The sequence below is a fragment of the Triturus cristatus genome, chromosome 7 (assembly GCF_964204655.1).
Source record: "Triturus cristatus chromosome 7, aTriCri1.1, whole genome shotgun sequence".
Lineage (NCBI taxonomy): Eukaryota > Metazoa > Chordata > Amphibia > Caudata > Salamandridae > Triturus > Triturus cristatus.
In genome coordinates, this window is record NC_140590.1 from 640485184 (window position 1) to 640497312 (window position 12129).

The following is a 12129-nucleotide window of genomic DNA, read 5'->3' on the forward strand; positions in this document are numbered from 1 at the left end:
TCCTGGAAAATGGTGTTTACTTTTCTTTCTCTTTTTACAGTTAATACTTTTTGTCAAGTGAACTATTTGACAATAATTGTGATACAAAATGCAGTAAAATGCCCTTTTCTCTCGCTGAAACAACATTTGGATTGCTTGTAAAGGAATAGTACAAGTAGATCTGAAATTATGAAAGGACTTTCTTGTGTAATTCAGAAGTGTGATGCAAACAAAAATTTAAATTGGAGTAAAAAAAATCAGGACACTTTACTTGGTGATGTGCAAATGACAAATATTTGCAGAAACTTTATTTCCAAGCATTGTACACTATATAGTTTTAAAACCTCATGTCCGTGACAAACTCTGTGGCCTTTTGAATGTAAAATCTGCTGATTGCAAATAACAGCGGGCTGCTCCTTAATGCTTTTGTTATGTTTTTATTAAAAGTGATACTATTAAACATGATGTGAGAGACATTCCTAGCTAAGCCCTGATGACAATGCATTTAATGAATTAAGAGGCAAGTCTGCAGTCAATGTGTATCATATGTGGCTAGATTTGCATTCTATATGGAGCTAATGTTTAGTCTATTAAATCAAACAAAAGCGTTTACTGTACAGCAGTTGTGCTGAACGTGCATATTTGAAGGTGCTCTCATATGTGATAAAAAAGAAAATGGCATCTCAGTGAATTAAAATACTTTCCCAGGATCACATCATTTGAAAACAGTTTATGTGTCAAGAGCATTAAAATTAAGTAGAGTAGAATATTTAAGTCACTAGACCTGCAGGTCTAGTAAAATGTTTCAGATTTTTCAAGCCCTTAATGAATCTATATTCTCTCAAGTTTTTCCATTTCCTTTGCAGTATGAACCAAGAGGACCAGGCAGGCCACCATTGTACCAAAGAAGAATTTCATCTAGCTCGGTCCAGGCTTGTCCCGAAGATCTAGGCACTCCACAAGAAAATCTTAATCAATGTAAAGAACTTCAGGACCACAGTAACCAACCTCCGTTCAACTATTCACCACCTGAGTTATGGGTGAATGCCACCTCATCTGTCCCGTACCAGAACATTCCATGCAATGGTTCCAGCAGAGCAGTGCCACATAGGGAAATGTTAGGTAATGCATTACTCAGCATATACTCTACATAGGCTATTGTTTTAATCTTGAATAATTTTGTATTTTTGTTTGTTACCTTTGTTGTGCATGTGGACTGTGTGTGAAAGGTTTCTACTTAAAGTGGTTAATTGTTGCAAGATTGGATCAATGTTCCTATTAATTGTTTTAAAAATATGTACAAATTGTCCAGTTGCTTAAAAGGATACTTCTTTTACAGTAAAAGATCCAGAAATGTTTGATAATGAGCTACAAATCCCCATAAACAGCAAAAACGATGTGTATCTGTTGATGGAAAGTAAGAAAAACAAAGTGCATCCTTTCACTTTGCAAATAGTTGGTAAATATGTTAAAAGTTAAAATATTGGTGGCAGGAACCAAATCTATCTGAAATAGACACTTTAGTGATAGATTCCTTACCTTAGAATTACCCCCAAGCGTCAGACTGGATCCGGAAAGTTTTCATCAGCAGTACCCCTGCGCGTCGGTAGGTGGTGTCGTGCGTCTCCGCATCCGTCATTGGCGTTGTGGTCGGCGGGATGACATCGCGGGCACTACTTAGACGACACCCACACGCGCTGACGTCAGGTCTTTCTTTTTCTGCACCAGCAAGCTCAGATCTGGGAAGAGTGGTACCCCCAGTCATTTTTTTACTGACTTTTTAGTTTTTTTAATCTCATTCTTTTTGAGTCAATCGACTCGTGGTGCAGTTAGCGATGCCCGGGTTTAAATCTTGCGGGGACTGTCATTGCATGATGTTGGTGACGGACCCGCACCGCGTGTGTCTCTTCTGCCTGGGGCACGACCACGACCCCAATTCGTGCCCCGACTGCCGGGCAATGGCGCCGAAGTCTTTGCGGGAGCGGTCCCGAAAGCTGCTTGAAGCCTGGCAGTCGGCTCCGCGCCGTTTAAGGTCCTGGTCCCGAGGGAGGTCAAGGGACCGGTCGCGGAGCCACGGTCATGGAAAATCTACAGAATCGATGTCTTCACACTTAGGGTCCGGTAAGACGAAGCGCCACAAGAAGTCGAAAAGATGTCATCGTTCTCCGGCTTCCCCTCGCTGGTCGCGTGACGCGGCTGAGGATGCGGGTGGTGCCACCCCCGCGGCTCCGGCGGAGCCTACGCAGTCACTGGCGACCTACCCGCCCTTTCCGGGTTCGTTCTCGACTCCGGCCCAGGTACAGGAATTCCTGACCGTTATGGCTTGCCTATTTGGGCCATTGTTCCCCTCCGGAGCGCCTTCGGGCCCCGCGGGCCGGGCTGGGAGTCCTCGCCCCTTGACGCCGTTGGCTCCGGCCTCGGCACCGCAGGACTCCCGTGGATCCTGGTCGACGCCGGTTGTCCTTGTGACACCTCCACCGACAGAGACCCCACTGACCCCGGTTTCAGCCCCGACATGGATACTGCACCGGAAGGGTGTTGATCGACGCCGATTCCGACGCCATTTGGGAATTTCTTTCCCTATATCCATCCTCCTCTTTTTAGGCCTGTGGAACAGCATGAGGAGGAAGGGGAGGGGTCTGAGGACCCTCTCGCAGCTCAGTGCGAGTATGTCCCGGACTGGGAAGAGGAGTTGGGGGAAGCCAGTGGTCTGGACACCTCTCCAGACCTTGGCATGCTGTCTCCTCCTACCATGGCTATGGAGGAGGGTGCGAGTTTTTCTGTGGTGTTGCGGCCAAGGCTCTCCACCTGGTGCTACCTACTGTAGCCGTCAGGACTAACCTCCTGATTGAAGTGCTGCAGCCAGCAGTCACCTCTGCGGAACCATTCTGCCCTTTAATGCCGCACTTTCTGACGTTCTTTTGTGCACCTGGTCCAGGCCCTCCAGGGGAGCTCCTGTGGCCAGGAACGTGGCCCGATGCCACCGCCCGGCCCCGGGCGACCCCATTTTCCTCTCCCAACACCCCACCCCTGAGAGCTTGGTTGTCCAAGCCTCTGCATCCCCGAGCGCATTCACTTCCGCACCGCTGGACAGGGAATCCAAGAGCATGGAGCAGTTTGGGAAGAAGGTTTTTTCTTCCGCCAGTCTCGGCAGTTGGGTGGTTCTGCCCCCGTGCCGCCGCCTTTGGCCCCGGTTACGCCGCCCAGATACCCTGTGGCGCTGTTGGCTCCGGCCTCGTCGCTACTGCCGTTGGCTCCGGCCTCGACACCGCCGTTGGCTCCGGCCTCGACGCCGCCGTTGGCTCCGGCCTCGGTGCCGCCGTTGGCTTTGGCTTCGGCCTCGGCGCAGCTGCTGGCTTTGGCCTCGGCGCAGCCGTTAGCTCCGGCCTCTGCGCTGCCGTTGGCCCCGGCCGTAGCACTGCAGGAAGCCTCGGCGCGGTTGTTGGCTCCTGCCTCAGTGCCGCCTTCGGATCCGGCATCGGCGCCGCTTTCGGATCCGGCCTCGGTGCCACCTTCGGATCCGGCATCAGCTCGGGCCTCGGCACAGCCTTCAGATCCGGCATCGGCCGGATTATATCGAGCCTGCCTTGTCCTGCCTCCAATTCCTATTCCTGACCAAAGGGGGGTACTAGGAGGGGTCTGAGGACCTTCTCGCAGCTCGCTGTGAGATGATCCACACTAGATTGATAATATGGAGGATCCCAGCAAGCTGGAATTATCGCCACACCCTGATACTGTCCTCCTCCTCCGTAGCTACAGAGTTGGTGGGTTCATTCTGTGAAATGGCGGAGGGGAGGCTCCTAACCTCAAATTCCCTACAGTGCCTATCAGAGCAAATCTCCTCACTGCAGTGCTTCAGCAGTGGCCTCCTCTACAGAGCTGCTACTACCCTTCAATAACGCACTTTAAAAGTCACACAGGGGCGCCTTTGCATGCACGGCAACCCCAGTTTCATCACACAGCACCTACCGCCAGAGTGTGTAGTGGTCCAGGGCTCTGCTTCTCCAAGGGCCTTTTGGCCCTCTATTCCAACTCTGTGTGGGACACGGTCGCGCAGGTGCTGCCACAGTGTCTAGTGTAGGCTTGGAAGGTGCTCTCTCAAGCAATTGCCAAGGGCAAAGATGCAGCGGGATTCACCATCCATTATGCTCTTGACCCCTCCATGGGCAGAGAAATTTGTATAACAGCAGGGTGGTTCCCAGGGCTAGCGGGCAGATCAGTCAACCGCCACCCCTACCACCGCTGCCTCAAGACCTTCCTAGTCTGCTGTTTCAGTCCACTGTTTCAGGCCCTCCGCACGCCAGGGGGCGTCTGGATTCGCCATCACCTCCCCCACTGGCGCGCCTACACAGGTGGGTTCTGTAAACAGTCCGAAGGGGCTACTCCTCCCCTTCAAGACTACTCCTCCTGCTCTGCCACATCCGTACCATCGCATGTCAGGGGATCACTTGACACGTTGCAAACAGGAAGTTGCGGCACTCCTGGCAAAGGGGGCCATCGAGCGTGTTTTAGACCTTCGGAGCGTCAATCATTTCCTAGATCCGCAACACTGGATGGTAGTGTTAAGCTTGCAGGACGCCTACTTTCACGTCCTGCCGTCCCACCGGCGTTACCCGCGGTTCACGGCTGACCACGAGCTCCTCTTTGGGCCTTAGCAGCGCCCCTCGGGTGTTCCCTAAAAGTTCTGGAGGTGGTCGCAGCTCGTCTGCGCAGATCTGGGGTTTCAGTCTTCCCCTATCTCGACAACTGGTTTATGAAGGCGGGCTCACCCCAGGCAGTCGTCTCCCACCTCCATCCTACGGCCGACCTCCTGCATTTGCTGGGGTTCTCCATCAACGTGCCGAAGTCGCATCTGATTCCCTCTCAAGAAGCTCCTCTTTGTCGGAGCGGTTCTGGACTCTGCGCATTTTCGTGTTTGTCCTACCGAACAGCGTGTCCGAGACACTCGGGCTATCATTCCGATCTTTCAGCCCTTGTCCTGGGTTTCGGTCAGGGAGACACTGAGGCTGCTGGGCCTCATGGCCTCCTGCATCCTGCTGCTCAATCATGCCAGATGGCATATGTGGGCTCTGCAGTGGAACCTGAAGTTCCAGTGGACGCAGCATCAGGGACATCTGTCAGGCTTCGTCCAGATCTCGGAGGGCACTGCACAAAACTTGCAGTGGTGGTTCACTGACCAGCGTTGGGTCAGCGGCAGGTCCCTCTTCCTTCCCCAGCCAAAGTACACAGTGGTGACAGACGCGTCCCTCCTGGGATGGGGTAGCCACATGGGGGAGGCAGAGATCAGGGGTCTCAGGCGGAATTCAAGCTCCATATCAATCTTTTGGAGCTCAGGGCGATCCTACTTGCACTGAAAGCATTCCTTCCCTCTGTCAAGGGGAGAGTAGTGCAGGTGTTCACAGACAACACCATCGCCATGTGGTACTACAACAAGCAAGGCGGGGTGGGGTCGTGAACCCTATGTCAAGAGGCTCTGCGTCTCTGGACATGGCTGGAACATCAGGGCATTTTCCTGGTGGTTTGCCACTTGGCAGGTCCTTTGAACACCAGGGCGGACGTACTCAGCCGTCTGTGCATAATGGATCTCGAATGGCGTCTTCACTCGGAGGTGGCGCAAGTTCTCTTTCACCTGTGGGGAGAACCTTAGTTATATCTATTCGCCGCAGAAGAGACCGCGCAATGTCCACAGTTCTGCTCGTTGGAGTTGCCAAGGCGGCCCTCGCTCGGCGACGCTTTCATCGCGAGTGGAGTTGCGGTCTGTTATACGCCTTTCCACCGATACCACTTCTGCCCAGAGTGCTGAAGAGGTTCAGGCGCGATCGGGCCCTAGTCATTCTTGTGGCACCGGACTGGGCTTGAAGGGTTTGGTATCCCGAGCTACTCAGTATGAGCGTGGATCCCCCAATCCGACAGCCTCTTTGGGAGGATCTCCTGTCGCATCACCAGGGGACGGTCCTCCACCTGAACCTGTCCAGCCTCCACCTCCTTGGGTGGAGATTGAGCGGCTACAGTTGATTCCATTTGACTTACCTCCTGAAGTCTGTAATGTGAATCTGATAGAGACGTCTAGCCGCAGATTCCTTAACTGAGAATATCCCCATGCGTCAGACTGGTCCGGAAAATTTTGCGCTGCAGCACCTCTGCACGCCGGGGGGGTGGCGCCGTACGGCTCCGCCCTGACATCATCCATGGACGTGACGTCAGCGGAACCATATATGCCCCGGCGCCCCAACATCCGTTTTCTTCTTTTCCACGTCACGACGCGGACCCTGGAAGCCAGCAGTTCCTGGCCTTGTTTTGGGCCTTCTCGGCACCATTGGTGTCGTACTGGAACAGTGTGCAATGTCCTTCGGGTTCAAAGCCTGCAAGGCCTGTGCGCGTCAGATGTCTGGCACTGACCCGCACCTTATTTCCATGTGGTGCCTTGGTGTGCACCACGATTCCAAACAATGCGGCGACTGTCAACAGATGAAGCCAAAGTCCATACGTGAACACCGTATGAAGTTGTTGGCCGCACGGCTGTCCGGCCCAGCTTCTTCTCGTCGCCGCTCTCCCTCTCCAGAGGGAGCTCTTTCCCGAGGCCGCTCCCGCAAGTGGCGCCCTAAAAAAGGTAAGCGGAGCCACAAGCGTCCACTGAGGTCCTCCTCTCGTAGGCGTGCCGCTGGCACCCATTCCTCTCGTAAGGGGTCAGCTACGGGCGCCCGGAGGTCACCTCCTCCATACCCTCCTTTTCCAGGAGTCGGAGCGATGCACGCCCAAATGGAGGCCTACTCCCGGGTTCTTCAGGCCTAATTTGAGCCCCCCTCTCTCCCTGGCCCGCCTTCGGGCCTCATAGGGGCGGAGAGTACTCCGGCCGGGCCCTCGTCGGCGGATCCTTTCCCGACCAGGGTTGTGTGCACCGACTCCGGAGGCGACGACGTTGGGCCGTGGCCCAGACAGTCCTGGTCGCTCTAGCACACACCGACAGTCGGCGCATAGCTCTGGGCGGCTTCCTGCGCATACGGCGGGAGCAGCGTCAGCGACGCCGGGCTCGACGCCAGGCTCACACCGCCAGTCAACGCATAGCCCTGTGCGACTTCCTGCGCGGACGGCGGAAGCGGCATCGGCGACGCCGGGCACCACGTCGGACCCAATGATGGGCTCGATGTCCAAACCCACACCAAGCTCTAAGCCTGATCCCACGTCTGTGGCAACGCATCATCCGACGTCGGTCGACGTCGCGTCCATCATGGAGGCCGTCGATGTCCAGTCGACTCCGACACGGCGCCCGCCGCCGCCACTGTCCATCCGTTCATCGACACCGGCATCCAAGCTTGGGGTTGACCTTCTTCCGGATTCCTCGTTTCTGTCCCCTCAGCGGGGTCGGGTGACTCCAGTATCCGCTACGGCCTTTTCAGAGGCTGCTGCTGCTTCCCCTCGTCGGGGGCACTGGTGCAGGTCCCTAGTGTGGCATTTCCTTCAAGTCGTTCCCCAGCAACTGGGAGAATAAGCCTCCAACCGTCTCCTACAGACGGTCTCTTGTCCCCTCCTAGGGTGACTACTGAGCTAGGGGCTGCCTATGGGCGGACTATCAACCGGGCAGCTGCTATCCTCTGCTTTCAGCCTCCTGTGGTACCCCTCATCCCCGAACCCTTAATGGATCTGCTCCATCTCGAGTCCATTACCATGGAGACCTTGCTACCCCTTGGTGGTTCTTTATTAGAAGCCCTGCATGGCGCGTGGGCACGGCCCTCTTCCGGAGCCCCAGTTGATCGGGCCATTTCTGGTAGGCACTGTCCTGCCCTGGGGGATCTGCTTTGCCTATCCCTCCACCCTACTGCTCAGGGCCTGGTAATTCAGGCGGCCTTTGGGTTGCAGGACTCCTCCACTTTGCCCTTGTTTGCTCCCTTCCAGCAATCCAGGTGGCTGGATGCCTGTGGAAGACAGCTTGTTTCTTCTTCTAGCGCGGCCATCTGCGCTTTAAACACTACATGCGTGTTTGCACGTGCGTCATCTGCACTCTGGGACTCCGTGGCTAACCTTCTCCCTTCCCTTCCGGAGGAATTGCGCCCTAAGATACTCCGTCTTGTCCTTCACGGCAAGGAAATGGCTAATTTTACAATACACTCCTCCCTGGATACCACAGACTCTGTGGGCCGTGCTCTTGCACGTCGGTGGCTTTGCGCCGTCATGCCTGGATGCGTGACAGTCGCTTCCCTAATAATATTCGGGAGAGCCTCCAAGACATGCCGTTTAATGGAATAGACCTCTTTGGGTCCAACTCTGACTCTGCGATCTCCAGGCTTCTGTCATGGCTACCGTAATTCTGCCATGCCACAGACTGCTTGACTTTTCTTCTTAGTTGCGGTCTTCCTTTACGGACCAGTTTTTATCAGAGGCAGGTTGGTGCCTCTGTATAGTCTGTATAGCCGTATGGCTGGGTTGTTTTTGTTTCAAGTCCTCTGACTGTCTGTTTTGCCAAGAGGACCCCCCTTCTTACCAGGGGTTGACCCTTGCCCTATGTGGGGTATTGGCTGGTGGCAGGTTTCTGCCTTTGCCTTCGTACGCTCCTGTTGAGTTTTCATTATGGGTATCACTCTGGGGCTCATATACCTCCTTTTACTGCGTCCCGCAGGGTCGCATCGCTCTGTTGTCTGTAGTGCTTGGACTCCGGGTCTAGGTCTATGCTGTGTGGTATCTACCTCGCATAGCCTGGCATCTTGCTTTTGTCCTATGGTCCGTCCTTTTGGTGCCAGCCCCTTCTGGGTTGTTCTCCCAAGTAGGGAGTTGCCGTGGACCTCTCTGTTGTAGGTTGTTATGGCCTTTTGGCTTATTCCTCAATAGTTTTTTCCACATCCCCGCTGCTTTCGCTCAGGGATTTCTACGTTCCACTAGCATTCTTAACTGTGGCGGACTCATGGGGACGGTTCTCCTTGAACCCCGCTCTTCCTGGCGTCTAGGACCCGTGAGTTGGTCCTGAGTACTACCTTGTTAAGCTCGTCTTTTCTTCTAAATTGTCCTGCGAGGGGACTGTTCTCTCTCTTCCGGACTGCTGGCTGTCGTTGCTTGTAGCCTGGCCTAGTTCCACTTTCTGTGTAACTGCGGGTACTTTTGAGCGTACCCTTGTGCCTGGGTTTGGCCGGGTTTCAGCATCTTCTTGAGGCTGTTTCTGCGCCATGTTATTCCTCATGGCTTGTGCGGCCCGTTGCCTTCTTGCTAATGGGCGCTTATCAGCCTGTTCTTGCTGTCTTGCTTCCTGGTGTTCCTCCTGGCCGCGTATGAACGTCGTTCGGGCTGTTTAGGGGCATCCTTTCAATGCTCTCCACATGTCTGACTGGCTAGGGTCTCCGCAGTACTCTTCCTCTGTGGTACATGTGAGGGCGCTACACGTACTTTCCACCATACCACTTAACCAGTCCTTTGGGTTGGCTTGACGACTGCCGCATCCTCCGTATCTTTCACACCATAAGGTTTAGTTCTACTTCCTGCGAGGTGCTGAACTATCTTTTCACGCCAGTTCTTGCTGGGTGTGTTTTTCTTCCATGTCGGCCCGTGCTGGGCGTGGGTCAGTATCCTGCTGCCTTCGTATCTTTACGGGAGCAGGTTTAACAGTGTTTTACGCTGATCAAGTTATTTAGCTGGGGCTAGCTCTGGCTTCTTGTCGACACCTTGGATACTGTGGATCCTTCATGCCTCTTGGTCTTCTTTCGAAGTTCGTCATTTTTTCAATCAGTCACAAGCATTCTGGCTTGTTGTTTTCCTTCTCTCATCCCCTCTACATGTGGGGGTTTTCATGTTATTCTGGATGAGCTGTGGTGCCCTCGCCTCGCCTTGATTCCCTGCTCTCTTCAGGGCTTAGGGGTCTCGTGGTTGTCTGCGCTGTCACTTCTGTCCCCACTGTGTTTCGCCCTTTGGTTGACAACACTCTTTTGGTCATGTTATTGACGTCTGGGTTCTCTCTGGACCTTCGTGGGGTTCAGTTGTAGTCCCGCCTCCTCTAGGGGTATGTCTTTGGTATCTATTCTAAGTTAAGGAATCTGCGGCTAGACGTCTCTATCAGATGAACAAGTTACTTCCCTTCGGTAACGATGTGTCTGGTAGAGACCTAGTCTAGCCGTAGATTCCTTAACGCCCGCCCGTCATGCGACAATCTTTTCAGGTTGGGCTTCTTGCCTTCGCCTCCCTTTAGGTGGCTTTATTCCTCTGCGGTGATGTCTTCTCTTCACTCCGACTCACGAAGCTACATTCTGTTTTGGGGCTCTTCTCTGCCCATTCTTGAGATTGGACGGTATGCTCATGTGCCATGTGTCCTACCGTGGGTTATCCGATGTGAGTCTAATTCTTCCCGTCTATCTTCTTCAACCACTTGAGGTCTCTTGCCTTCCCTGCAATCTAGCAGTTGCAGTCTCTGACAATGCTGCATTCGGCAGGACCATTTTTCGGATCTGACGTCTCCTTTTGGGTGACGCTTTATGGTACTTTGTCTTTGCTCCTGGGTTCTGGACTAGTTGTCCTTCACTGTCATATAATGTGGTTGCAGCCTTTCTGACGGCTGCTTTGATGGTTCACCACAGAGCTATGGCTCAATGGTGAGTCTTGTGCCTCTGGTGGCACAGGCTCACACAGGCCAAGGGTTCAATCCTGCCTATGCTCTGCATCTTCTGTCTCCTGGGGAGGTTTTGGCCTTAACGATTGAAGGGGTACTTCCAAGAGTGGTGCTCTGTTTTTTTTCCCTCCCTCAGTTTACAATATACGGTGCCTGGCACTGTCTTTCTATGGTGATGTTTTTTTCACCACACATTGTTGTTTCTTTTCTTTTTCTGCACACTGTTCCCATATTTTCACAATTTTTGGTGGTGGCTTAGAGTCCCGACGTGGAAAAGTCTTCTGACGAAAACTGATGCCGGGGCAGGGCATATATGGCTCCGCTGACCTCACGTCCATGGACGACGTCAGGGCGGAGCCGTACGGCGCCACCCCCCGGCGCGCAGAGGTGCTGCTGCGCCAAATTTTCCGGACCAGTCTGACGCCTAGGAAGATTCTAAGTTAAGGAATCTGCGGCTAGACTGTCTCTACCGAAGGTAAGTAACTTGTTTTTCTGGCAGCAAGGCGTCCCTCAACTGTATACGCCTGTCAGTGGAACAAGTTTGTGGCATGGTGCACAGCGAAAGCTGTAGATCCCCTTTCTGCCCCTCCTTCTGAGGTCCTATTGTTCCTTCTCTCTTTGGCCCAGCAGGGCTCTGCTCTGGGCACTATCAAGGGCTACCTTTCTGCTCTTTCAGCCTTTCTCAGGCTGCCTGATCAGCCCTCTCTTTTCAAGTCCCCTGTTGTCAATAGATTTCTCAAGGGCATTACTCACCTTTTCCCTCCTATTTCTTTTGTGATGCCTTGGTGGGACTTGAACCTGGTTCTCACATACTGTGCACTCCCTTTGAGCCTCTTCATAACTGTCCTTTATGGTTCTTCACTTTGAACACTGCCTTCCTGGTGGCTATCACCTCCGCTAGGCGTGTGAGTGAGCTCCAGGCTCTTTCATGTAAACATCCTTTCCTGGCGGTTCATCCGGACAAGGTTGTGCTTCAGCCACGTCCCTCCTTTCTACCAAAAGTAGTCACTGTCTTTCATCTGGGGCAAACTGTCTCTCTGGTGAAACCCCAAAACCGGTCCTAGGATGCTTGATTCCGGTCCAGGGAAGACATGGCTTGGCAGTTCGGACTGGACGGTTCCCATGAGGCACAGGGTCAAGATTGATTTGCATATGGCCATGTCTTAACTGGAGTGGCGTGGTGAGCAAAGTTACGATGGATTAAACCCAGATCTGTGACTGGGGGTGAATGTTTTGCCAATGTGCAGCATTCCGTCCATCATCTTGTGTATTTTACCATCCCCAGACTGGCTGATGGAGGACCACCTCTACCTGCTCCGTCAGGAAGTTCAGGTTCTTTGCTCAAAGGAGCTATTGAGAGGGTGCCAGCATCAGAAGTAGGTTATGATTGCTATTCATGCTACTTTCTGGTGCCCAAGAAGAACGTAGGCTTCCGCACTATTTTAGACCTGCGCACTCAGTATCTTCCTAAAGAAGGAGAAATTCTAAATGCTCACCTTAGCTCAGGTCCTGTCTTCCCTAGAGCCTCGAGTCTGGATGTTAGCACTGGACTTGCAGGACACCTC

At 53.3% G+C, this 12129-nt stretch overlaps 1 protein-coding gene across 3 annotated transcripts in view; it reads left to right on the forward strand.

The window, feature by feature from the left end:
- The window catches only part of HELZ (helicase with zinc finger), a 2003166-nt gene that overhangs the window by 1903067 nt on the left and 87970 nt on the right, over positions 1–12129 (forward strand). For all 3 annotated transcript variants that reach the window (XM_085617266.1, XM_085617269.1, XM_085617268.1), the window contains exon 31: positions 846–1101. In XM_085617266.1, the coding sequence (XP_085473392.1) occupies positions 846–1101 (256 nt within the window). The remainder of the gene's footprint in view (positions 1–845; positions 1102–12129) is intronic.